The 26,415-nt window shown below is 48.3% G+C and overlaps 9 protein-coding genes across 9 annotated transcripts; 6 read left to right on the forward strand and 3 right to left on the reverse strand.

Annotated features, from left to right (window-relative positions):
- On the forward strand, positions 1-7,500 carry MGYG_02587 (tyrocidine synthetase 1; the record flags this gene model as incomplete). The annotated part of the gene is made up of 1 exon (XM_003175010.1): positions 1-7,500. The coding sequence occupies one exon, from the start codon at positions 1-3 to the stop codon at positions 7,498-7,500; it is 7,500 nt and encodes a 2,499-aa protein (XP_003175058.1).
- A 781-nt stretch (positions 7,501-8,281) lies between these two features.
- MGYG_02588 (MFS drug efflux transporter) lies at positions 8,282-10,725 on the reverse strand (the record flags this gene model as incomplete). The annotated part of the gene is made up of 13 exons (XM_003175011.1): positions 8,282-8,323; positions 8,392-8,449; positions 8,511-8,721; positions 8,779-8,934; positions 8,984-9,208; positions 9,276-9,633; positions 9,717-9,798; positions 9,861-9,943; positions 9,998-10,090; positions 10,148-10,229; positions 10,292-10,344; positions 10,413-10,493; positions 10,525-10,725. The coding sequence occupies 13 exons, from the start codon at positions 10,723-10,725 to the stop codon at positions 8,282-8,284; spliced, it is 1,725 nt and encodes a 574-aa protein (XP_003175059.1).
- Positions 10,726-11,673: 948 nt separating this feature from the next.
- MGYG_02589 (stress responsive A/B barrel domain-containing protein) lies at positions 11,674-12,063 on the forward strand (the record flags this gene model as incomplete). Its single annotated transcript, XM_003175012.1, has 2 exons — positions 11,674-11,772; positions 11,839-12,063. 2 exons carry the CDS (start codon positions 11,674-11,676, stop codon positions 12,061-12,063), a joined length of 324 nt encoding a protein of 107 aa, XP_003175060.1.
- Positions 12,064-12,366: 303 nt separating this feature from the next.
- MGYG_02590 (hypothetical protein) lies at positions 12,367-15,681 on the reverse strand (the record flags this gene model as incomplete). The annotated part of the gene is made up of 1 exon (XM_003175013.1): positions 12,367-15,681. One exon carries the CDS (start codon positions 15,679-15,681, stop codon positions 12,367-12,369), a length of 3,315 nt encoding a protein of 1,104 aa, XP_003175061.1.
- Positions 15,682-16,012: 331 nt separating this feature from the next.
- Positions 16,013-16,837, forward strand: MGYG_02591 (hypothetical protein; the record flags this gene model as incomplete). The annotated part of the gene is made up of 1 exon (XM_003175014.1): positions 16,013-16,837. One exon carries the CDS (start codon positions 16,013-16,015, stop codon positions 16,835-16,837), a length of 825 nt encoding a protein of 274 aa, XP_003175062.1.
- Positions 16,838-18,161: 1,324 nt separating this feature from the next.
- On the forward strand, positions 18,162-18,793 carry MGYG_02592 (hypothetical protein; the record flags this gene model as incomplete). Its single annotated transcript, XM_003175015.1, has 3 exons — positions 18,162-18,227; positions 18,592-18,646; positions 18,732-18,793. The coding sequence occupies 3 exons, from the start codon at positions 18,162-18,164 to the stop codon at positions 18,791-18,793; spliced, it is 183 nt and encodes a 60-aa protein (XP_003175063.1).
- Positions 18,794-19,877: 1,084 nt separating this feature from the next.
- On the forward strand, positions 19,878-21,231 carry MGYG_02593 (phospho-2-dehydro-3-deoxyheptonate aldolase; the record flags this gene model as incomplete). The annotated part of the gene is made up of 4 exons (XM_003175016.1): positions 19,878-19,883; positions 19,958-20,018; positions 20,086-20,988; positions 21,071-21,231. The coding sequence occupies 4 exons, from the start codon at positions 19,878-19,880 to the stop codon at positions 21,229-21,231; spliced, it is 1,131 nt and encodes a 376-aa protein (XP_003175064.1).
- A 340-nt stretch (positions 21,232-21,571) lies between these two features.
- Positions 21,572-23,316, forward strand: MGYG_02594 (hypothetical protein; the record flags this gene model as incomplete). Its single annotated transcript, XM_003175017.1, has 4 exons — positions 21,572-21,947; positions 22,019-22,704; positions 22,764-22,965; positions 23,030-23,316. 4 exons carry the CDS (start codon positions 21,572-21,574, stop codon positions 23,314-23,316), a joined length of 1,551 nt encoding a protein of 516 aa, XP_003175065.1.
- Positions 23,317-23,567: 251 nt separating this feature from the next.
- MGYG_02595 (hypothetical protein) lies at positions 23,568-26,300 on the reverse strand (the record flags this gene model as incomplete). The annotated part of the gene is made up of 4 exons (XM_003175018.1): positions 23,568-24,571; positions 24,633-25,803; positions 25,883-26,047; positions 26,124-26,300. 4 exons carry the CDS (start codon positions 26,298-26,300, stop codon positions 23,568-23,570), a joined length of 2,517 nt encoding a protein of 838 aa, XP_003175066.1.
- Positions 26,301-26,415: the final 115 nt, after the last annotated feature.

Here is a 26,415-nt window from a genome sequence, read left to right on the forward strand (position 1 = left end):
ATGGCCTTGCTTCAACATTATCCCCTTTCTCTGGGGGGCCAAGCTAAGGCAGGGGAGGAAAGCCACCCCTATCCCCCATGGGTCGACTCGACTCTCAGTCACTTGAAGCAGCCAGAGGCTTCTGAATGGGAAGGCGAACGATTTGACCTGACTCCGGTGCAGCGAGGAATTCTAACTTCCATCGGATCGGGAGCTGCATGGAGTTCGTTTACTTTCGACATACCGGAACAGATGGTATTCAGCATCGATCGACTGCGTATGTCTTGGCAAGCCACAGCTGCCCATCATCCAATCCTTCGAACAATTATCGTTTCACCCCAAGGTCATCTAGGCCTGGCCCAGCAGCTTGTCGTTCCCCAAATTTGCCCTATGCGACTTGGACCCAGGGACCCATATCCTAAAACACTGCCGTACTTGGTTTATCAAGAGGAGTACCAAACGGCCCCTTCGGTAACCCTTCACTACCACCGTGCCTTGCTAGACAGCAAGTCTCTCATCCTGATTCGGAATGATTTTGAATTATTCTTTCGAGGCTATGCGTTTCCAACCCGGATTCCCTTCAGTGAATATGCGAGGACCATCATAGAGGCCAGTCACGCCGAGGCGGAAGCATTTTGGGAAACGTATCTGGACGGGTATCAGCCTAGGGACCTACTGAGGGTCTCAGCAGCTTTGACAGATTCAACGGTCGACACAACTTTTCCCTTGAATTTGAGTCTGCTAACGCAGGTCGAGGGGTTTGCTCAGGCAAATTTTGTTCAGAGCCGAACAATTTTTCTTGCTGCATGGGCTATAACTGTTTCTCGACACTTGGAATCCAATGACGTGGCTTTTTATACCAACCTTAGGGCGTCTGGAGTAGGCCCGGTCCACGATATTGTCGGGCCCCTGGGGGCGATCGCCCCGGTACGGCTTAGGCTCTCACAGGAGAGCTCCGCTCTCGACTTGTTCTCTTATTTGAGCAATGAAGAGAAGAAGGCCTCAGAGTACTCATATATCGGGGGCCAGAAGATATGCGAGATCATTGGTGGCAAGGGCAGCGCGAAAGCCCTACTCCAAACGGCGATTACAGTGTTGGAAGCTGATACTCCTAGGCACCTCGACTGTTGCCCTCCGGCGGTCATCCATATCCGCTTTGCGTCCGGCCATCGTGAAGTGACCATCGTGCATGAATCGTGCATCCCCGCAGCCAGAGTTGAGATCCTTCTCCAGCACTTCTGGGAGGCATTGCGAGAGTTAACTGTGAAACCCACTTCGCCCCTTTCAGGCCTTGATCTGGTATCCGAAGTTGAAAAATCCACCCTCTTGAGTTTTAAGCCCACGATATCTGGTGTCCTCCCCCAACTGGTCCATCATCTCATTGAGGAACGGGTCGCCCTTAAAGGAGACGACATAGCGTTGCAATTTGAAAAGAGTGCGAATCTAACCTTCTCTCAGCTGAACATGGCCGCAAACCGTGTCGCACGGCAATTGCTTGAGCGAATGCCTCGCCAATCAATTATTCCTGTTCATATGCATGTCTCAATCAACTTTATAATCGCGCTGCTGGCTATTCTTAAAGCCGGTAGCGCGTATGTCATCCTTGATCCCGTACAACCCACGGCTAGAAAGGAGTACATTGTCCAGGACACAGGCGCTCCATTTTACATATCTCAGCTGGGAGACCAGGACATGATCCCTGGTGTTACAGCTTTGTTCATCGAGGACCTGGTCAGTAGCTCCGGTGAGGACACTGACCTCGACCTTGTCATCAACACAGAAAGCCCGGCATATGTGATCTATACGTCTGGTTCAACCGGAAACCCGAAGGGGGTGGTGTTGAGCCACCGTGCAGCTTCAATAGGCATCATTTGTGCGCCGACTTCTGCCAATACACGCAGCTTACTCTTCTATAACCCCATATTTTCGGCTGCCCAACGGACCATTCTATCAACCCTGGCCAAGGGTGGTTGTTTATGCCTGGCCAGTAGATCCAAGCTGCAAACGTCGTTGGCGGACCAGATTAACGGAATGGAGGTTGACACTCTCGGTATAACATCATCTTTCCTTACTCGCTTCAACCCGGAGTATGTCCCCACGCTAAAAAGAGTAACACTGACGGGAGAGGCGCCGAATCTGTCCGTAATCGATCGATGGGCGGCCTCCGTGGAACTAAGAAACAACTATGGCCTCAGTGAGTGCACCCAGCTAAACTGGGGGCAGGTTATGTCTGCATCGACCATGTCCCCCCACAACGTCGGATTCCCGGCAGACAGTACAGCAGCATTTGTGTTAGAGCCAGGAACCTTCCAAATGGCTCCATTTTTGGTGCCTGGAGAACTATGCCTTCAAGGCCCCCAACTAGCAAGTGGATATCTCAATCGACCCGAGCTCACGGCCAAGGCCTTCGTGGATAGCCCGTTCACGCCAGGCCAGAAGCTTTACAGAACAGGTGATCTTGCCGTCCGTCTGGAAGATGGAAGTGTTGAGATCATTGGCCGTATTGACTTTCAGACAAAGATTAACGGACAGCGTGTCGAGCCCAATGAAATCGCTGCTATGTTGAGAAAGCAGAACGGGGTGCACAATGTTGCTGTCGTCACGGTTACAGTAGAAGGGGAGAAGGCGTTAGTCGCCTGTGTCTCGCCAAACACTGCATCACTGGCCTGGTCTCAGCTTGTGGGAGAACTTCGGAAGGCAGCGTTATCCAACCTCCCGCGATACATGACCCCGGCGTACTGGATCTCCTTCAACACATTGCCAGTTAATGCTAGTGGGAAGATTGATATAATGAAGCTGCGTGAGCAGGTTGGTTCCATGAGTCGCGCTGAGCTGGTAGCCTCCAGTGCCAGCTCCACTGGTGATGACAGAGAGCTATCTAGTGAGGAGAAGATTCTGCAATCAGCCTGGACAAAGGCTCTTCAGATCCCCACAGAGCTTGTCACTGCTACTCAGTCATTCCTCGCACTTGGGGGAGACTCTCTCAAGGCACTGGTTGTAATATCAGAGCTGCTGTCGTCAAACTATATTATCGAGTTGGGCGACATTTTGCAATCGGACTCTCTTGCGACAGCGGCATTGCGACTTCGATATGGGGAGACAACCACTGATGCTGCCCCTGCCGCATACAGTATGTTGCCGGACCACATTGGAGGTATTGACCACGACACATATGAGGATATATACCCAGCTACCGCCCTCCAGGAAGGTATTCTCTCTGCCCACCAGACTGTTGGCGGATATGTCTATCATCGAATATATCGAATTCGGGGGGTTGATATTGACCGCCTGAGACGCGCATTTCAGACCGTCATTGCGACTGATGCGATATACCGAACTAGCTTTAAAGGAAACGGAGCGGCCTTCCTTCAGATGGTGCACAAAAAATTTGAACTTCCTTGGGATGTAGTCAGTGGTGTCTCACCAGAGGAGTACATCTCGCAGCATCCTACAGATGATATTGATATTACAGCACCGCCTATCCGTGCCGCCGTTCTCGATCAAGATGTCATGGTGGTGGCCATGCACCACGCTCTGTTCGATTTCTGGTCATCGAGGTTCTTGTTTGAGGATGTGACGGCTGAATATCACGGCCAACCCCGTATATCACGACCTCCGTTCAATGTCTTCGTGCGTCATCTCCAGCAGAATATACATGAAGCCGACGCTGCTATTTTCTGGTCTGGGTATCTAAAGGAGGCAGGTCCAACCCACCTAACCGCAGGTGAAGAGTTCAGCGCTGTGAACCGCATGCTCAATCGTGATCTGCGTGCGTTGACTACAACTCTCGGCGTTTCGATTGGTGCGCTCGTATACGCCGCCTGGTCTATCATCCTATGGAAACATACCGGCAATACAGATGTAACTTTTGCCATTACACTCTCCGGCAGAGATACTCCGATCAAGGGTATCCAAACCCTTAGCGGACCGACTCTCACTGTTGTTCCTCTTCGGGTTCAATTGCAGCCCAGCACAATGCGCTTGATCGATGTAGCTAGAATGGTACAAAAAGAGATATGGAAAGTGGCTCAGCACTCGCAGTTTGGATTGCGTAAGGCCCTGCAGGCGGCCTCTCAGAGCCCGAAGGCTTTCAATTCAATGGTGAACTTCCTGTTGAAAAGGGAGGTAGACAAGGAGAAGGCTGTCTTCCAACCATATGCAGAGCGCCCGATCTGGAATACCGGCTATACATCGCTCGAAGTGGAAGAAAACGAGCTAGGGCAATTTGAGCTCCGATTGTCTGGACAACTGGACCCCATGCGGGCCGACTTCATCATTGATCAAGTGGGCAAGATATTTGAAGATATGGCGTCAGGAAATGCCATATGTTTGAGTGAGATGGAAATTATCGGCAGTGCAGAGTCGGCATTCCTTCGTACCTTGTCCCAGCCGGTTTCCAGCAATGCGAGACTCCTGCATGACGGCTTCGAGGCAATCGTTGCTTCCACCGGAGACCGTGTTGCGATAGAATTCGAGAACGGTGACAACATAACCTACAGAGAACTCAACTCCCGTGCAAACCAACTCGCCAGATTTCTAGTCACCAAAGGAGTTAGCCCAGACAGTCTAGTGCCCATCTGCCTCCCTAAGTCCATCGAGATGATAACCTCAATCCTCGCTATTCTCAAAGCAGGGGGGGCATTTGTCCCACTCGATCCCGACAATCCGCCGGAGCGAAACAATTTCATTGTAAGAGATGTTTCCGCTGCGATCGTGCTGACAAATGAGCACTTGCTTGATATCTTTGACGAGGCAAGAGACAGGGGAGTGCAGGTGGAGGATGTGTACAACATCGATGTATCGTGCTACCCCAGCACCAACCTCTTGCTGGAGGTGTTAGAACCCAGCCATCTCGCCTACACGATATACACTTCAGGATCAACTGGTGTGCCCAAGGGTGTGCTAGTCTCTCACAGCTCTATTGCATCGGGGATTGAGAGTATCATCACTGCAGAACACTGGGAGCCAAACTGGCGTGTGTTACAATTCTCCAACTATGTCTTTGACGTGGCCGTGGGAGATATTTTCTGCACTCTCAGCACCGGTGCAATACTATGCATGGCCTCCATGGAGTCGCTTCTCTCCAACCTTGCGCATATCGTCAACAAACTGAAGGTGGACCGATTATTTCTGACTCCAACCGTGGCCAAGCTGATTCAGCCTAAAGAAGTTCCTGGAGTGCAGGGAATTTATCTTGCTGGAGAGCCAGTAACCCCCGATTTGGTTGAAACATGGGCCCCCCACTGCCATGTCATGAACTGCTACGGGCCCACCGAGGCAGCTATTCTTGCTGTAGCGGGCACGATTGAGCACGGCATGAATTCCAAGGTCATCGGGCATCCCCTAAAAAACTGCATATCCATGATCCTCGAACCTGGGAGTATGCGTTTATCCCCCTATGGCGCGGTGGGCGAGCTTTGCCTTAGTGGACCCCAGCTTGCGCGCGGCTATCTGAACCGCCGTGACGTAACAGACAAAGCATTCGTGGTCTGCGATAATAAGAGGGTATATCGAACGGGGGACTTGGCTCGTTGGATTCCTAATTATCGCATCGAGTGTTTTGGCCGCCAGGATAACCAGGTAAAAGTCAGCGGGCATCGTATTGAGCTAGGGGAGATAGAAAATGCCATTATCACAGGCTCCGGCGTCCAGCAAGCCGTTGTTAGTGCAGTTGAAATCCAGGAGAAGATGCACCTAGTAGCATTTTGTGTCGCGGACCCGACCAAGGGTCAGGGTATCCTCCACCCGGAGGAATACCTGGATATGCTCATCACCATCCGTGTTGGTCTGACCTCGCTTCCTCCATATATGGTACCTACCATCTGGATTCCCGTGGGAGCGATGCCACTGCTCCCATCAGGCAAAGTCAACAGGAAGAAACTTGTGGAGTGGATTCAAAATATGGATAGCGCGAAGCTGCAGCAATATTCGAATTCGGATGCTCTAGGTGAGTTTGTCCATCCAGTTTCTGACCAAGAAAAATTGCTGCAGAAACTGTGGGCAAACCTGCTCAATAAAGACATCACCGAGATTAGCGCCGTCAGCCCCTTTTTCCTTCACGGGGGAGACTCGATTTCCGCAATCAACTTGGTCAGCAAGTGCAAGGGCCATGGATATATCTTGGCGGTTAGTGACGTCCTTGCTTATCCCTCACTGAAGGACATGGCAGCTCGTATGAGACCAGTGAGCCGAGCTCAAAACACCGTTGAGAAACTCCAGTACGACGTGCCCGATAGCATATATGCTACCCTAGCCAGGGCTGGAGTGTCCACGGCAGAAATCAAAGTCATATACCCTGCTGTTCCTGGAGTGGAGGATTTTCTGACCCGTGGTGCCAAGGAGGAGCAGTTCTGGCAGTGCCAAACAGTGAGGCCGCTCCCTGACATCTTGGATTTTGACAGATGGATCCAAATCACAACCGAGCTGACAGCGCGGAACGAGATTCTTCGCTCAATGTGGCTGCAGTCAGGTCACACCTGGTTACAGGTGGTGATGGAGAAACCGACCTTAGACCTGGAGATCATCAATTGTAGCTCTGAGCAGGACAAACAAGCACAATTTGACCGTACATGGAACGAAAGATTTGAAATCGGCAAGCCCTTCATCCGCTATCGACTTTTCGTACTCCCAGATGGGACGCGCGACTTACTCATCAAGATCCACCATGCCATGTACGATGGGACTCTCCTGCGGATATTTGACGACGAATTCAAGGCCCTATATAAGGGACAGCCTCTCCCACCGACAGTCTCCTTCAGGGACTACGTGGATTTCATGCACTCGACGAGTAAGGCCAAGTCCATGTCCTTCTGGAAAGGGCTCCTGCAAGGCAATACAGCCCTGTTTCCCACGGTGAGCAACCCGATCGCCTCCAAGCTTACGGTGACTACTGCGGACCGCCGAGTAGACTCGTTTGCGGCGGTTTGTGGTGTCACCGTCTCCATTGTCTTTCAGACCGCCTTCACCTTGCTCTTATCTCGGCTCAATGTGGGCTGCACAGATATCACCTATGACAACCTCATCACCGGTCGAAACTTGGAGCTGGAGAACGCGCAAACAATCGCAGGGACATGTGCAAATTTCCTTCCTTTCCGGAGTACCTTCGCGGACACGACGGGTGTACGAGAGCTACTCAGGGGGACTCAGTCGCTGTTCTGGGAGACGACTGAAAACGGGAACGTCAGCCTGGACGACATTTACAAGTCTTTGGGGCAAAATCGGGAAGAAAGCACCGCGCGCGCGCTGTTTCTGTTCCAGCCATTCGATGCACCTGCACCCACGGCCAACCTAATCGATAAACATATGCGGTGGATGGTAATGGGATTGAGCAAAGTCCGGATGCCGATTGATTATGCCTTGCATCTAGAGGTTTCTAAAACCCTAGCAGGGTATAATCTCCGGTGGAAGTTTGACCCTCGAGTTTATCCTGTTGAGGAGTTTGAGCGTGTTACGGAAAACTATGCGGATATCCTGGCGAAGATGATGGCGCATTCAAGAAGCAGTGTAGCTTCTATTCTGTGATTGTCTAGATGATGGGTCTATCTCCGTTAGTGCTCTGATGCAACGTAAGGAATTAGAGTTCGGAGGTACCAGGTTACCTGTAGTCACAATCCATATCTCCCTATGTATCTCCCTTATGTATCGCCTTTATGTATCGCCTTTATATATCTTCCTTCTCACTTCTTCCTTATATACGAATAATATTTGTGGGTCTTCCGGTCATTTTCAGATATCAGGTGACCAGTAATAACCTTCTTCCTCTCCATATCTGCATTGGGCCCTCCTGGTTGGTTGAATTATTCCACCCCTTACGCTACTTTTTAGCTAATCATCTTCTCACTAAATAAATTGGGCTTGTCCAATCAACCAAGCTACATCACTATGTTTCGAAGTGTAAGGGGTTAGTATTGTTTATTGGTTAATTAGAGAGGTATAAATTCTAAAAGATTATTAGTGGCATTTATTGGTTGACGGTAGGTCTAAAAAGAGTACTTCAACTAATTAAAATAGCAGAAATAGAGGTATATGAAAAAATCCTCTAGCCAATAGTGATTTACACCTTTCCAACGAATAGCGAGCGTAGCAAGTACTATCAACTTCCTATGTCTATAAGTGTGTGTGTGTGTGTGTGTGTGTGTGTGTGTGTGACTGAGTCCAACGATGCATTCCAAGCCACGGCCTGATTACACCACTAGCTTCACCCCACCAGGCCTTGATCACTGTATGGACGGGTGTAGAGTCTTCCATACAAGATGCCACTCTTCCTCGATCTAAACCTATACAGGTATTGTATAGCTAACAGCTATGCTCCACCAGCAGCTACCTCCAGGAAGAGCTTCTCGCGCTATACAACCGCCCAGTTAGTAAATTCAAACGCTGAAGGGCTAATTTCAAGGATATGTGAACACTAACATTTAGGAAAGCAGAGAGCACAACACCCATGGCTCCTGCTACGATCAACAGGATGTATCTATTAAAGGAAACGTTGGGTCAGTCTCGAAATCTCGTAGAATGAATGGAGACAATCATACACTTGATCGATGGCTGAAACGATGACACCCAATGCCCGGGCCTGATCATAATCAGATAAGGACTTGAAAAACGAGCTGCTTGTTCCCGCAATGGCGTTCTTAACAACTTCAGGATCAGCATCTGGGAGTAGCGAGAGAAGGCCGGTGGTTGCTTTATTGACAAAAATCGCACCGGCTATGCCAAGGGCCAAAACAATGCCTCCGAGTTGAGCTTATGAACGTTAGTGAGCTTGTTCAACACATTTAACAGCTAGTTATGAGTACTTACAAACCATCATATATCCAAGGGCCCAGGGAATCTCGTTTGGTTGAACCTTGGCCTGCACAACGCTATACCCCGCCTGGTTAAAGGCGCCAACGCCCAGCGCCATAAGAGCAGTGTATCCATAGATAGCGCCGGCGGATGTATCGGGTTTGACAAGATCTAATAAAGTTAGCGGATTCTCACAGGGCTCCTAGCAACGGATTCTTACACATGAGGGTAGCAGCGATCAGTTCGAACGCGGAGCCCAGCAGGTACCATGGAAAATAGTAACCAAACCTGGACATCATGTGGCCATTAAATATGATTGTGAAAATAAGGATCAGCACAAAGGGTAAAAGGCGTATAGAAGCCTTAATAGCCGTATCACCTTGGGTAAACTGAAAGTAAAGGGGTATATAATAAACCGAGATAAAAAGTCCACTGCTCGCGCAGGCTAAAAAATCCCTTGATATCAGTAGTTATCCCAAAAACGCAGTTGGGTACGATTAGTGAGGACTCACTATTGAGAATGAAAAGGAGAAATAATGAGCGGTTCTTCAAGAAATGAACCGGGAAAAGTCGATTCGTTTCCGTGCAGAGAATGTAAAAAGTCTGCTGAACTCCAAACACAATGAATAGGACGCCAGCCACCACGAACAGAGCAATTGATGGGCCACTGTTCCACGACCATTCAGACCCACCAAAGTCGATAGCCATAACTATCGTAGCCAACGCACCAATACAGAGCAAGGCTCCAACCCAATCAATGTTCTGTGCCTTTTCCTTATGTGTGGAGTTGGGTAGAGGCTCAAATGAAGGGAGCAGCAGAAGATAAACGGGGGCAAAGACACCCCCTATAACAAGGTTGATGTAGAATGCCTAGAGACGGAAAGATATTAGTTATATGTAAATACCTTTGATAGATTAAGCTTGAAATATAAGAAGAGGTATGAGAAACCTACCCAACGCCATGTAGCAGCACTCTCAGCAAATGCTCCACCAATTGCAGGGCCTGTGACAGTTCCAATGCCCCAGGAAACAGCACTAAGGCAGACGTTCAGCACGGTCACTTCATCAAGTAAGGCCTGGGGTAATGTGCCACTTACGTCAATCCGATGTAAAACGGGCGTTCATTCACAGTGGTGTTGACTGACAGAAGTGTCAAGACACCAAAGTACATTCCACTTCCCTAAAAGGGAGTGGGTAAGTATCACTCAAACATAGAAGTCTAGAGCAAACTTACCCCAGCTCCGGCTATTGCCCGACCTACGATCATCGCATTCATGCTCGGGGCAGCGCCACATAGGGCCGACCCAGCCATAAACAGGATCACACACTTATTGAAGCATTAGTATTGAAGAAATGGGTAGGGCCAAGTTAGGTATGCTCTCACCCCGATGTAGAGCCACTTGGCGTTATAGGTAGCGTAGGCCTTGGACCAAGGTAACACCAGTGCAGAGGAACAAAGAGGAAACCTAGAGGAGAAATGTGGTTAAATATAGAGCATAATGCTAGAATGAGAGAGTAATATACTTACGCAACGGATAGCCATGAAATCTTTTGAGTCTCCAGGAATTGATCGACAATAGCCTAAGTTGCCAGTATCTCGATCAGAGGCAGAGCAATATATAGGTATGTATGGCGCCTTGAGCACTGACCGGTTGGATATTTGCAACGATAGTGTTGTCAAGAGCGAATAGCATATGGCTTGAGAGAATCGCAGTCACCACCAAGATCCACTAAGCTCAGATATCAGCAGCCAAACAAAACCAGGTAGAGAGGCGCGGTACTCGCTTTGAATCCAGTAATGCTTCTTGTTCCCACTTCCTTGCCCGAAGGGGATTGATCCCGCTCTGGGGAAGAGATTGGACTCTTCTCGTCGGCCTTTTCGAAGTCCAAGCAAGTTGGTTTGACCACTTGAGCAGGACAAGCTCCTGCTTCAGGATCCTCAAACCCAGTCAGCTCACCCATATTGTGACTATTGAAGACTGGTCACTGGAAAAGATAACTATTAGCTATCAAGTCAGTGTTTGGGTTTCTTTTAACTTGTTGCTTGGGCCAGTGCAATTCTTGTAGAGACAGAGAGAAGAGCATCGTCGTTAGATATAAAGACAGGGCAGTAGTGCAAAAGCGAAAGGGATAAGGAATCCCATCGAAAGGGACATGGCCCAATCTGCACATCTGAGCTGCCGATTTGTAACTCGCCAGAACGGGTTTTACAAATCAGGAGGCTGATTTTCACTTCTCGAGCCATAGCCTGACAGAGGTATTACTATAACAAAGAATCTGCAGCTTGCATGGGTGGGTGGTATAGCGGTGGGATAGCGATTATAGACCCTCCTGGATCTATCTATGGGATGCCGGCAGGATGGCGGACGAGATGACCAAGGATGACGGTACTGAGACCAGGGTTGGAATAGCGAGGGTCCGTTATCCCATCTCAGTTGCTTAGTTAACCAGTTAACTAGTTACTGGGTAGGTAGTTAGTTAGTTATGCCTGCTGAAGGGATCTCGATGGGATGCCGAAGGCTGACTTAGCTAATTATTTAATAAGACAAGGGATCTCGTTATCCCATCTCCGTTACTTATGTCTGGTCTGGTTAACTAGTTAAGGGAGCTGACTAAATAACTAGTTAACCATCCCTGCTGGTCTAACTAATGCATTCTGCGTTCTGCGTGTGAAGGATCCAGCCCATAGCTTGATGGTGGTGTATACCTGGTCTTGGGTATCCCAGTGTTAGGCTAGAGTAACTAGTTAACGAACCAGCAGATCCGCAAGCAGATCCCCAGTGATGCAGGTTTGTTTATTAACTAGTTAAATAATTAATATATATCTTTCTAGAGAAGCTCAATCAAAGCGTTAACTATTGGGAACCACTGACCAGTACGCTTCCTCCGTCCATCAAATCCCGATCAGCAATGGCCATCCACCGTATAACCTTCTTCAACATCCCCAACCCAGATGACATTGATGTCCTGGTGTCTGAATATCGGGCATTAAAGCAAGAAGCTAAGCGGGTACGGAGCGCCCGGTCAATCGAAGTCCTTCCCGCATGATGCTGACCAACTGATATTCCCTACCAGGACTCCAAGCCGTACATTCTCTCGGTGGAAGCAGGCCGGACTCTCCCCGACTTGCGGACTCAAGGCTACACCTTAGCCGTCAGAACCACCTTCCGCAATCTCGATGACATGAACTTCTATGATACTGAGTGTGAAACGCACAGGCGATTGAAGAAAGTGGCAGCACCGAGGCGCCAGGGAGATGTCTTCGTAGCTTACTTTGCGGACGAGCTTGGTAGTGCCTAACTTAGTTGTCCAAAGTGCATTTTCACAATTTCACATGGGTCAACATATGTATCCTAGGAGTGGTGTTGATAACAGGATAGCTAACTAGCTATATAACTCATAAACACTACAGAGGTTTGCCAGAATAATGAAGTCTATATGCCTCCCTTCTGATTGACAATTGACTGCTTGATTGATTCGTTTTCGGGATACGTAGCGGCGAGGTGAATCGTCATAAGCTGGAGAAGAACAAAGATGAGAACCATCTGGTCAACACAGGCCTCCTATTTATGCATGACGGGAGGTGCTCTTCTCTTCTCTAAATCACGCTCCAAAATGCACATACTGCGCCCAGAGTAGCGGCCGCTTGCAGTATTCTCTGCTTTCCCGAATCTTCACAAGAGACTTGTGCAGTGCCAACGCAGGAGATCTATCGGTGCCGTACCATGTGGCTCCGGCTCGACCAAGTTCGGAGTAGAATAGCTTCGTTACTTCCACGCATACTGTATCGTCTGACGGCCACAGACAACCAACTACGTGCCGAAATCCAGCAACCTGAAACCCGCTGACAACGTGAAGCACCTCGTCTGAAAGTTTTAGCGCACGGTTCTGCGCGGTGGAGCAGGCAGAAAGATACACAATCTCTGCCCGTGAGAGGCGGGCCTGAGACACCTCACGGACGCTCAGCACGTCTTGCCTCGGCTGCTTAGACGCCGTCCTAGCCGTCTGCAGTATCAAACCACTCCTGGAAGGATCGCGTGAATCTGATACCCCATGGCAGGCGAAGTGAGCGATGCTGCATTCTCGGAGCTGAGCCATAGCGCTTGCGGCGTCTGGGTACTCAAGGCTCACTATGGAGGTAGAAGAGCCCATAGCCGCTATAATCTCAGATCTCTCTCTTCTTGTGCCAGGGAGGTCATTTGCGTCAGGGGTTTCAGGCATGGTAACGATGACTACTCTCCAAGGATCGCGACCAGATGGGATGCTGGGAGATTTGCTGGTGCGTTCTCGGGCATATTGCAGGGCTCTGATTGTTGATGTGTAGGACGAAATCACCCGGTAACATGCATTTTCCGTTTTTCCAGCAGAGACATCGCCGGCGGAATGGAAGGGGAATGAATTCGCGAGACCAGTTCCGATCCACCAGACCCTTGGTAGATCGTCTGCCGAAGACTGCACTTCGCAGTGAAGCTCTTCTAACACAGGCCTCACGCACCCGCGCCATAGCCACGACAAGAATTCAAGGTACCTCTTATTCTTTCGACCGCGGTCGCTTAACGTAGTCGTGGTGAGGTCCTGATTGATCCAGTCCCTAGCTTGGCCTGCGCTTAGACCGGGGAGCGGGAGGACCCTCACCGTGTCGACAGTAACAATAATGGCATCGCTCCCGAGGTCAGTGATGTTTATGACGACAATACTGCCCGCCGTTGAACAGCTCTGCATCTGCTTGGCAGTAAGGGCTTTATGGAAGTGGCTGAAGCCAGGAAGCTGTTGAATATCCCGTATACACGTCTCAAGCTTTGCGACTGCTTTCACCCGGCTTGCTAAAGCGGCCATGCGTGTCTGGTTATCCGTATTGTTCGCGATGGACTTGTTTATCTCAAATAGAAGTCTTTCGTATTCCGCACACAGCTCTGGATGGGCGATTTTCAAGTCAGAGATGTTGCTTCGGTCATCCATCAGAAGGCGATGGATCACTCCGCGCCCTTGCTCTAAAATTTCTAAGGCTGCTGCCGGTTCCTTTCCTATTTTAAGAGCAAGAGAACAGGCAGTCGTAGCTAATCCAGAAAAATGTGAAACAACGAACTGTTGGTCCTGGGGACTGAGGGACCTATGGTGAACGTAAGACAGCAGCCTTATAGCCTCCACTGAGAGTCTGTAAGCGCTTTCAAAGTTCTCTTGACGCCGAAGGAGGCGGAGAGCCTGGATGCAAGCCTCAATGCGAACGAAGGGAGTAGCGTTCTCGCATTTCCAGGCGTGCTGGGTTACATGAATCGCCTCTTCGAGATCTTCCATCTTTCCCGTGCGTTCATATCGAAAGCCGAGTTTGCTTCCCAGGCAGTTTAGCTTTATTGCGAGATCTGGATGGTCTTTTGGTGTAATATCGACCGCCTGCCGCGCTACTTGAATTGCCTCTTCCAGAGTCTCTGTCTCCCCCGTGCATTCATATTGACGTTCGAGTCTATTCCCCAGATTATTTAGTCTTATTGCAAGATCTGGATGGTTTTTTGGTGTAATATCAACTGCCTGCCGCGTTATAGAGATAGCCTCTTCGAGTTTCTCTAGCTTTCCTGTGTGATTGTGTTGAATATAGAGACGGCTTCCAAGATTATTTAGCCAAGCTGCAAAATATGAATGATCTTTTGACGTGACGTCGACTGCCCGCCATCCTATTTGAATAGCGCGTTTAAGATCTTCTATCTTTCTCGTACGTTCATATCGAAGTTCGAAGTAGCCTCCTAGGTTGCTCAACCTTCCTGCAAGGTCTGCATGGTTTTCTGGCGTAATATTGACTGCTTGCTGCGCTACCCGGATGGCATCTTCGAGATCCTTCCATTGGCCCATACGTCTGTATCGGCTTCCGAGATTGTTTCCAAGGTTACTTAGCAATATCGTGAGGTTCAAATGGCCTTTTGGCGTAGTGTTGACTGCCTGCCGCCCTATTTGAATCGCCTCCTCGAGGTCTTCTAGCTTTCCTGTGCGTTCATATCGAAAGCCAAGGCACATTCCTAGGTTGTTGAGGAAGGTGCTGAGATCTGGAGAGTCTTTTGGTGTAACGGCGACCGCCTGACGTCCCACTTGAATAGCTTCTTCGAGGTCCTCTATCATTCCCAGGCATGTATATCGCTTTCCGATTGTGCCTCCTAGGTTACTTAATGAAGCTGCGCGATGTGGACTATCTTTTGGTATAATATTAACCACCCGCCGTGCTATTTGAATGGCCTCATCAAGGTCCTCTATCTTCCCCGTGCATTCATATTGAAGCATAAGATTGTTTCCAAGAGTGGTTAACATTACTTCAATATCCGAGTGGTCTTTTGGTGTAATATCAATCGCCTGTCGTGTTGCTCGAATTGCCTCTATAATGTCCTCCATCTTTCCTGCGTGTTTATATCGAAAAGCAAGGTTACTTCCTAGCTTACTTAGCCAGTCTGCAAGGTGGTTTTTGGGTATAATATTGATTGCCTTTCGTGTCATTTGAATTACCTCTTCGAGGTCCTCTATCTTTCCTGTTCGCTCATACCGAAGGCTAAGTCTGCTTCCTAGCTTGTCTAGTCTTCCTGTAAGATCTTTATGGCCTTTTTGTGTGATGTCGACCGCCTGCCGCGCTACTCGAATCAATTCTTCGAGATCCTTCACTTTTTTTGTGTGATAATATTGGCTTTCTAGCATGTCCGCAAAGATGTCAAGCCTTTCTGCGTTCTCATCGCAATCTTTTGGCGTCTCATAAATAGCGTTCCTCCCCTGCTTAATCGCCTCTTTGAGGTCTTTCACTTGTCCGTGGCGTTGGAAAAGCTGATGCTTTAAGATGGCATAATACATACATAGCTCAGATCGGACGCTATTATCGTTGCTGGGTACGAGAGATAGGGTATGTTCAAAGTTCTTGAGTAGAAAAGTCTCAGGGTCATCATCCATGGTGCTTATATTCAAAGGGCGAAGGTATGCGAGACAAACTCGAAAAGCAATAGGCTGGTTAGGGCGATGGTTACTCGGAATGTGGCAGCTGCACTACGGAGTAATTATATTGATATATACTGCCCTCCAGCAGATTGTGAACTTTCCAACAGTTCAGCCTGATGAGCGTGGCGCAGCTGATGGCCGTGGCCTGCCGAACCGGGTTCTGTGACCACATCGCGGCCGGGATCCGAGTGAAAAGGGACTGCCCCTCAGCGCAGGGGAGAAGGGACTATTTAATCCTATCAGTCTTCCCTCACAGCCGTTTAGCTTACCCAGCATTCATTGCATAATGCCTAGAAGTATTCTCCTTCCGCAGGTTTTTCTTCCCCGCTCGGCTGTCAGCCTGGGACGTTTTGTTATCAACCTCGATGACCCTCTCCAAGATTTTCACGATCCCACGAGCAATGCTAGCCCCGATTGCGCTGAGAAAGTCCAAGATCAGTACAGCAGCATTTATTATTCCGCCAAACATCAAAATGTAGCGTCACAGCTTGCTTCGTTCCTATCGTCCTCATTCTCGAAACGCTTCAATGCGACAGTTTGGCTTACAGCCGATCAAGCTAAGACGTACTACTTGAACAACGCTGGCCAATGGTTTCGAGAAGTAGTGAGATCTCAAGAAACTCGCGAGTGGATTGAGAGAACCATCGATGAAGGGGAAGACATATATGTTGTTGTAGCTTACCACACGCTCGTGGGCGCTCAGATACAAGAGCAGCTACGAGGGAATCGCGCTGCTGGCGGAAATATGGCAATACCAGCGTCGACGGCATTGGCAGCATCCGGCGTGGTTCTACCATTCAATTTCGTGGACTCTGGGATCGGTGGCTTTTGTAGCCGTGTAGAACACGAGTACAGACTGTTCAAAGCGCCGGGTGAGCAGATATATGCAGTGCAATATCGCAAGGTTGCCTGGAGATGGTTTTCGAGCAAAAAAGCGGACGAGATGACACTTGCAAAGAAAGCATGTTGGAAAAGATATGACGGCCCGAGGAGCCTCCACGACGAGCATGATGACATCATTGAGGTGGAGCTCGAGGGCGATTTCAAGCTGGAAGGGAACTATGATGAATGCGCCATAGAATCTGGGGAAATATTTGTCTCAACTGTGTAGTCAACACACTGCACTCCGTGTAGAGAGAGCAATAGGATGAGCCATCTAGGAGTAGTCAGTAATTACTATTCTTCAAGTTGGTCGCGACGATACCAAGGCGTTCAAATGCAGCTTCAGGGTTGATGGCTGGCTATCGGCAGATTGTGACACGGTCACACACAGTGCATGTAATAGGTATGTAGTTAGGTAACTAGTTATATTGTCAGGGATGGCGAGGCCGTTTCGAGCGGCTGTCCATTCGGCTTTCTTTAGCCAGGGGTTAGTGAGCAAAAAAATAAACTCAAAGATGCTCAGTGATTAAAGCATTCTTTTTCCGTGTGCGTGGCCCTATTCATGGATGTCTTTCCTCTGCACCTCGCAGAAGGATGATTGTAGTATAAGATCAAGTCTCTACTCCGTACAGGGCAAACAAACAGTTGGTTACTAACCAGGCTCCGTTTTAGTTAATTCGTTAACTAACTTGGTTAGTTAACTAGTTACCTAGTTAGTTAGTCAGCCTAGATTTCCCTGAGAGTCACAACAAAGTTGAACAAACCTCAGTCCAGGATGCTCCGAAATAACTAGACCGGGTGGTTTCATCCCAGGTCGGCCACCGAGTCCACAGTGCGGGTTGCTGGAAACGCTCGAGAGATGCCACTTTTGGCGCCAAAGCCGTCCACAGCCCCATCGTCGCCCTCCCATCTGTACATTTTTGCGGGGCCGCGGTCTCACCAAAGGCCAGTTTCTCGCATCCAGCTTGATGAGCTAGTGATTGGCAGAATCAGGAACGTCGAATACAGTCAGTGGCCAACTTGCCCCTATCGCTAGAGTGCCTGCGCAGGGTGAAAGATTCCAGCCAATGCTCTCCTTATGCTGGTGGGAGAGGAAGGACTGAGGGAAGATTTCCAGGGGCAATAACCGTGAATCAAGCTTTCTGTTAAACCGGCAAGGAGAACCCCAGTGGCCATTGTGGACTTTAGGTGTGCGGATAGTCGTCACCAAGCAAACTCGAACAATGGCTTCCTCCAGGAAGGCCACTTTCACCACGCTGTCGCATCAAATTCTATAACCATGCTGTGCCCCTAGAAACCCGTATACCCCAGCCAATTGGTAGCGCGTAAGGCACGATTAGCTCTAGCATTCTTGATGCAGATCTGGCTGCTGCCTCGATTCCCATGTGATTCTCACCCCGCTGCCAGCTTCAGCCAGCCACTCACTCTATCGGGCTGGGAAGAAACACCTATAAAAAAGGGCAGTAGGCACACACGCACATACGAATTGTGCTTTTCTCCTCTTCTTGCCTCGTTTACAACCACCTTGCTTATAGCCACTTGGCCCCTACATGATGTCTGCAGTTGAAAAAGAATTCGATCTCGGGGTTGGAGCACCGGAAACGGTCTCAATTACATTGGTAATTATGTTAACTGTGCTTCATACCGCGCTTCCCGACTAATACGAGGAAACAGGGAGACCAAACCTGCACTTTTAATTACCGGTGCACCGGGGGAAGCGAGAAGTGGAAGATAAGTGCGATAACTGAAGACGGCATCTTTGTATGCCAGATTGGGTAAATGACAATAAACCTGCATGTGTTATATGATGGTACTCACTGTTATACGAGGCAACTAACACCCTCTTCTTTACTATTTCGCTCCTTTTCAGCCACCCTCAAAGCCGGTAGTATCTTGGAGGCTGAAGTTTTTGTGAGTACTTTTACGTCTGTTCCATATGACTCATTGCAGGTGTTTGTTCATATTTGGTTGACCAATTTATAGGATAATTCGGGCCCCATTGCGAACGATGGTCAATATGTCGTTGATGGCGGGACAGGTACGGCCTCATCCTTTTCTCCAATTACCAAGTTCCGATCCTTTTTTTTTTTTTTCGCAATGCCTCTCTAACTTCCTCTCTGCAGTAAAATCTCACTCAAACTGGGGTGGAAACCTTGCCCTCCTGGTGCTTCGTCAAATAATCTAATCCGTTGACGAAGTAGAATAGTGACCTACAGCCTTCTAGCACTGGCTGGCTGGCTGGAAGCAGGGATCAGAGGCTTGGCCAGAGATATCTGCAGGCAGTCAACTACCTAGGTAGTTAGTTATAATATAGTTAACCAATAACTATTGAAAAAAAAAAAGAATAAAAAGAGCATACCATGTTGTGGTGAGTTTCTCTACACAAGTATTCATGTGAAATGAACCTTCAACTATGTTTACAGCCCGATAATATGCGGCTGGTTGCCATTAAAATACCTGATATTTGCAGACTTGCAGTGTTTGCATGATGATGGCAGTCAGCTTCAACGGTGGACATGCTCTCAACTCGTGTGAGAGAATGTCTCCTAAATGGTATAAAGAGGCCTTCCGATTATCTAGAACAGACAGTAACTAAAAACAAGCAAGTCCCTCCGAGCACTTAGGGATATTGCAGATGTCCTTGACTTTGTTTCTTCAATTCTAAGCCTCATCCCAAAAATCAGAGACTTTGTAATTATTCTTAAAATCATCGTCCAGGTACTAGAATTTATTATATTTCTTGAGATTTTTAGAAGTATAACTATAGCTAACTATAATACTTAACTAACTAGTAATACAAACACAGTCCCCCTTTATCTCTCTAATACCTTGACAAGCCTTATATCATCCCGATACCCCTTTACTCAGTATGCCGCTTTACTAAGTAACTTATCTAGTTAACAGACTGGTACTATAAGAAGCAATAGTATAATCGTCGCAGTGGGGGTCAAGCGAGGATATATTACGTGGTGTTTCTATTGAATGCAAGCTTTATTCACGAGAGCCAATCAGTAACTACCTAGTTACCGTTAACTAACTAGCGAGGAACTTAACCAACAGTGAGTTCATAGCAGCTGGTAACTATAGATCGTCACCCACTTTTTGAAGTGCAATACCTAACCTACGCCTCGCCCTAACAAATAATAAGGTCTAGCATTTAGAGAACGCTTCAGATACTCTGAATAGTTAGGGTTAATTCACCTCTAATCGTTATATCATTATTCCCTGCTTGGCTTGTTTGTCCACAAGACACAGTCGGGACAGCTGCGATGTCGGTGAGTCATCCCACCACGGCGGGCAAAATTTCCCCACGATCAAGCTATCTATAGACTGATGCGACGGCCAGCAGTCACAGTGGTATATAGAGAACCCCAATGTTGGCAAGAAGAACCAAGTAGAGGACTGGAGAGGTCAGTGATACGAATGAGTCTATGTCCTGTGGACTCCAAGTTGACTGTTCGCCCATGCGATTGATAGTTCTTGGATACAACCCCCTCACTCCACCAAACCTCCTCCAACATGAGATTTCGCAAACCAACATGTCAAAGAGCACAGTCGTCTCCTCTCGAGAAGAAGCTGCAGCCATTGTTAGGGGCGAGGACGCCAATGGCCGCCTCCTCGTCATCATCGGACCGTGCTCTATCCATGACCCTCAAGCTGCTCTAGACTACTGCGATCGTTTGCTGAAAATGAGAGAGAAGCACGAGGATCAGCTCATGATTGTCATGCGCTCTTATCTTGAAAAGCCCCGAACAACTGTTGGCTGGAAGGGGCTCATCAATGACCCCGATATCGACAACTCCTTCCAGATCAACAAGGGGCTGAGAACTGCCCGGCAACTGTTCGTTGACTTGACGGAGAAAGGAATGCCCCTTGCCAGTGAAATGCTGGACACTATTTCGCCCCAGTTCCTCGCTGACCTGCTTTCAGTCGGCGCGATTGGGGCCCGAACCACAGAGTCTCAACTTCACCGTGAATTGGCTAGTGGACTTTCTTTCCCCGTTGGTTTCAAGAATGGCACGGACGGCTCTCTTGACGTTGCTGTAGATGCGATTGGGGCCGTCAAACACCCCCATCACTTTCTCTCTGTCACAAAACCAGGTGTAGTCTCCATTGTTGGAACAGTTGGGAATGAAGACTGCTTTGCTATTCTTCGTGGAGGGAAGAGTGGAACCAACTACGATGCAAAGAGCATACAAGCGGCCAAGTCGAAGCTGGCCGAGAAGGGTCTGTCTCAACGACTCATGGTTGACTGCAGCCATGGAAACTCCCAAAAGAACCACAAGAACCAGCCTAAGGTGGCTGCAGTTCTTGCTGAACAGATCGCCGCCGGCGAGGAAGGGATTATGGGAGTCATGATTGAAAGCAACATCAATGAAGGTACGTTGTGTATACACCTACTAAGCCCTCATTTCCTGTCGACTTCGTCATTTTTTAGCTGACATCCTCCATTTCAACTTAGGGAACCAAAAAGTTCCCCCGGAAGGCAAAGCAGGTCTAAAATACGGTGTCAGTATTACTGATGCTTGTATCAACTGGGCCGATTCCGAGTCTGTTCTTGACTTGCTTGCTAAGGCAGTCAAGCAGAGGCAGTCCATGCGAAATGGTAACGCCGGTGAATAAATTCTGTCGGCTAACCATTGACACTTCAATTTCACTTTTTAATCATCTTAATATTTCGGCTTTGATGTCATTGCAAAAGTAAGGGCCAATCACCATTTCAATGTAGATGTTGCATATTGGCAGGGTGTGACCAACTATGAACTTGGCGGGTGAACGCACTGCCAGGGTTCAACTCAGCCGCATCAGCTGGCCAAGGCAGCAATATATCTTTGCATCCTTCTTGTCAGCAAATGTATCTGAACTCACGTCAATAATATTACAACTCTCTTGAGGGTGAGGTTCACTTGATAAAAATTTCTTAAAAATAGTCAATTACTTCTAGCTGTTAACTGCACTCACTATGGATGAACGGACAAGCCTGCTACAGACTTCAAATAGCAGTACTACAGCTTTCGACGGTGCTTCTTCCTCAGAAAGTAACCGCCGTGTGTGGTATTTTCCTCCCTATAGCAACAAATGGATAGCAGAAGCATATAAAATATGGAAAATCCCTTTACTTTGCTACGCCTTCGCCTTGGCCGTGGACATGGCGGATGTAGTTCGCCTAACACCCAAGACACAGCTATTCGAGACAGTAATATGTAACGAATACTACGGCAGTAACCTGGCTAGTATGATGCCTCAGAGCGCCATGAACAACCCGTGCAAGGGGAGTGAGGTTCAGAGCCGACTAGCCAACCTAAAAGCTCGTCTGAAAATCATTGAAAATATATTCGGTATCTATCTTACTACCTTCTACCCACCCAACCTGCTCTCTAAGCCAAGTACTGAAATGATCGTGTAACAGCATTAATGCTTGCAATCCCATTTGGAAACCTCGCAAACCAAAAGGGTAGAGTCTTTGTTCTCGCTCTAGGGACTGTAGGCCAGATGCTGTCCGAGGTATGGATCTTGATAGTCAGTTTGGCTCGGGGCGCAATTCCCTACGGATCGATATACTTATCGTCCGTCCTCAAATCAGCAGGGGGCGGAGGAATCGTGATTTCAGCTGTCGGGCATACATTGCTTTCTGATGTTGTGCCGTCAGACCGACGAGCACAGGCTTTTCTATATCTAGCATCTGCCCTTCTCATCACAGAAATGCTTGCCCCTGTTCTAGCTTCTGTGCTGATGCAGAATTGGAGTGTATATGCTCCTCTAGGCCTTGGCTTGGTATTCGAACTAATTGGGGGTGCCGTGCTTTTCATAATCCCCGAAACATTGAAACGGATACAGGAGAGGGAGGATCCCGAGCTCAATGAGGCTTCCGACGATGCCAGTGATGCTGGGAGGGGCATATCTAGCTTCTGGCCTGTCGTGAAGACAGGCATTAAGCATGTTATTGCTCCGTTTATACTTGTCTGGAGAACCATAAAAGCCAACCGCAACATCCTCGTTGTGGCTACTTCATTCCTAGTAACGTCACTAGGACGTAATATGCTGGAGTTCCTAATCCAGTACACTTCCAAACGGTTTGGCTGGACTCTTGCCGAGGTACGCCAACATGACAAGCCTTCGCTATGTGTTGTGAGCATTTGACTGACTTGGGGTAGGCAAACTACCTGATATCTTTCAGAGCGGCCGTCAATCTTGTTCTATTTCTCGTCATCCTTCCTGTCTTAACTAGGTTTCTCACCAACAGAGGCATGCAACCTACACAGATGGACTTGTGGATTGCTCGAGTAAGCTCGATATTCAGCATTATAGGGTCTCTGATGATGGGCCTTTCGCCATCCCCTGGGCTTCTAATCTTGTGTACGTCACCGTTTTCGTTAGGTCTAAAGCGTGTTATCCATAGTTTGCTAACGTCTTGTCGAAGCTCTACTATTGTTCACCTTCTCGTTCGGCTTCCATCCTGCAATAAAGTCATATGCCGCTTCATTGGTATCGCCAAACGATGTGGCAACTCTATATGCATCATTTGCCGTTATTAGTATCATAGGGGAATTAGCTGCTTCTCCTTTAATTGCAGCAACATTCAGCATGGGGTTAAATATCGGTGGAATGGCTATAGGCCTCCCTTTTTTCGTGGCAGCAGTACTATTTCTTGCTTGCGTAATCGGTTCATTTTGTGCTCGGATGCCAAATTCCTATGGCGAGTTGTAGATCACAGCTCTCGTGGTATCAGGGATCACTTGTTGGAGAAAATATATCGATAATGAACATTTGGAGGAGTAAACAGATTTCAATAGACAAAGGAAGAGCCGAAGAGATCAAACTACGGTTCTATAAGCGAAAGAAGAACATATGGGCAGCATTAAAATGTCGTGGGGGTATCAATTATATTAAAATCAAGTAGGTCTTGTATTGCAAGGAGGTAAAGGAAGTGGGGTAGGAAAGGAGGTAGGAGAATAGCTCTAAACTGCTTCGTGATCTACCACCGAGATTCCATTCTGTGAAAATGAAGTGACGTCATTGTCGTAATTCTCCGGCTGTCCCGGAATCCAGGCTGAGTCTAGAGGGATAACCAAGTTTGGGTTAATATATTTTCTTAGTCGAGGCGTGATATCTCGACCGCGTAGTCGAAGAGGAATGGCATCTCTATCCCACTGTGAAGGCGGAGAAAAGTTTGAGCTGGGAGTTGGTGATTGATCATTATCGGCATCGCGGTGACGATCAATGCTTCGGAGAGCGATGAATTTCATTAGGGGTTCATAAGTTCGTGTAAAAAAGTAAGAAAACCAGACCGTTGCGGCAAGGAGAGGAATGATTAGGATGGACCGCGTAATCGCTGATCTAAGCGCAAGACTTCCAATCATCGTCAATTGAAACACCACTAATCCGAGTATGATCCGGCTACAGATCATCGGCCACGCTCGCCCAGTAGAATGTTGTTGGTGGTCCATCGCGTATAGAAGTTGGTATTTGTATATGAACTGGCCGATGCTGAAGTAGATCAATCCAAAAAGGCAGACAAGCCATGAGCTGGGGAAAACACTGTATACAAGACAGACAATGAAAATGAGGATAGTCGGAGGCAGAGCAAAGCCGTAGCTGAAGGTGGGAGGCTTCCGTAGATCAGCATAGTCGCGAGGGGTGACTGCGAACATCCGTTGGAATGGATATAAGAATACACTTCCAAACTCTAGAAGACGGAACGGGAACAACCCCAGACCTTGTAGAACGATCAGGTTGGTATAGAAAGGAGCAAGTTTCTCAAGGGATCGAGCAAGCGCAAAAGCTATGGTAGTTGTATCTTTGAACACATCGCGAAGGTTTTCCCAAAGCCCGTAAAAATTTGAAGCAGTCGCGAAGACGGTAAACACAAGGAATAGATTGAAGAACGTGAAGAAGAAATTCTTTGAAATGACAGAGAGTTCAACATCTCCCTGCGAAGTCATTCCTTGCACGTTGGCTAGCCCTGTAATAAGGAGAAAGTTAGGTACATATTCTGAAAAAAAGAAAGGAGGTAATAAACTTACAGTCGTATATATATGGAACGGCCAGCGAGAGCAAAGACAGCGTCAATGTAGGGAGACCAGTTTGCATCAGTGATCTGAGCAATGGATGTTCTGACAATACTTCTGCAAGCCGGGGAATCACTTTCTCCAAGGTCTCCAAGTTGAGAAGATAGGCAAGTGGGACAAGTAATAGGGACCAAAATATAGTCAAAACACAAATGACTGTTGTAATAGTCCAGCCTCGTATCATCCTTTCGGTCCGAGACATATAGGTATGTTGCCAAACAACATCTGCTGGAGCAGGTGCTAGATTAGCAACAAGCTGCATCGGCCAGGGGTCGAGGATAGCTTGGACTGCCATTTGGCAAGCAGCAATAGATTCCATAGTGACAAACGCTAGAGCTCCGGGTGTACACTCCTGTTGGCGAGCAATTTCGATCTTCTCGTCCAAGTGCCGTAGCTTCTCCTCGTAGTAGTCAATAGCGTCGATGGATTTAAACTGGATCTTCAGCGGACCAAACCATATCCTGATTCTAGGACGAGCTCCTGGGTTTTCGAAAATATGATTCTGATGCGTATTGGGTTCATCTGAGAGCAACCGAGCACTCTCTGAAGTATCGGCTGTATCAATCTGCGGAGATATCCTGTTTGCCCGACTTGGCAAGACACCACGAGGCTTGCTCTTTCGATAACGGAGATATTTGGCCCATGATTCTTCAAGACGTTGAAGAGTGCATTTTCTTTCTTCCATTAGCCTATCCAACTCTCGCCAGTCGCGGCAAAGCATGACACTTTCAACATTTCCGATTTCGAGCCCTTCGATGAAATCTTGTATTTTCTCCTCGGATTGTAGGTCAACTGGAATTCCGGATAGCCTAATCGTCCTATCTGCCATGGTGGTTTGTCCGCCTAGACACTTCTGCCTTATCTGTATGACTCTGTTTGTGTAGCTGATGAGAAGGTGTACGGCCACTCCGGTAAATACATATGAAAAAACCACATAGAGCCAGAGGAAAGTCGGGTCTGTTTTCGGCTTCTTATCCGAGTCACCACCAGGTTGTTCTCCGCGGTCACCATCCCACGGGTATCCTCTTTCGCCTGTGTATGAATACCGTACAGGGAGAATCACGACGACAGAGAAGAAAAAGACGATGGAAAGAAAGTGGATGGAGTATTTGTAAAATAACAAGAACTATATTTCGATAATAGACAGAGAGAATGTCAGCTCGAATTGTAACTTCCAGTATCCAATGTAGCATAAAGAGACATACCACGAATGCATCGAGCCCCCCTGAAGCGAGGACTTCCTCGTCAGATATCTTGAATAGCACAGGAATCCACCCAAATAACGAATCGGGGAGGTCGGGTAGCCTGGACGCAGCGGTCCTCATCTTCCGTCTCGCTGCATAAAGCGCACTCCATTTTGGCCGTAAAAACTGTTCGAGGGTTCAAATGCCATGGTCAGCCATTCTGTTTCACGCAACTGATTGAGACTTGACAACGTAGACATACGCAAAATGTGATGAAAGCACTGAGCCCAAAGCCGACGCTGATCACGATTTGAGTGAGCAGATCGCGCTGGCCCCGGGTCTGGTCCTGATACCTTGGCCCATCGGGTTGGTTAGTCGCAAAGGCGTATACCAGTGCGCGTGTAGTGGTGGCTGCTGGCAGCGGCAGCTGAGACGTCATCGGGCAGACGGATTGCAACCTGCGCCTGGCAAAGCCCAGCACAGCAAATCAAAGGGAGAAGTTATGTGACGGTGCTATTCACCTAGCAAGCGCAGTCCTGGCTTCGTCTTCCGCA

This window comes from Nannizzia gypsea, genomic scaffold (assembly GCF_000150975.2).
Source record: "Nannizzia gypsea CBS 118893 supercont1.2 genomic scaffold, whole genome shotgun sequence".
Taxonomy (NCBI): domain Eukaryota; kingdom Fungi; phylum Ascomycota; class Eurotiomycetes; order Onygenales; family Arthrodermataceae; genus Nannizzia; species Nannizzia gypsea.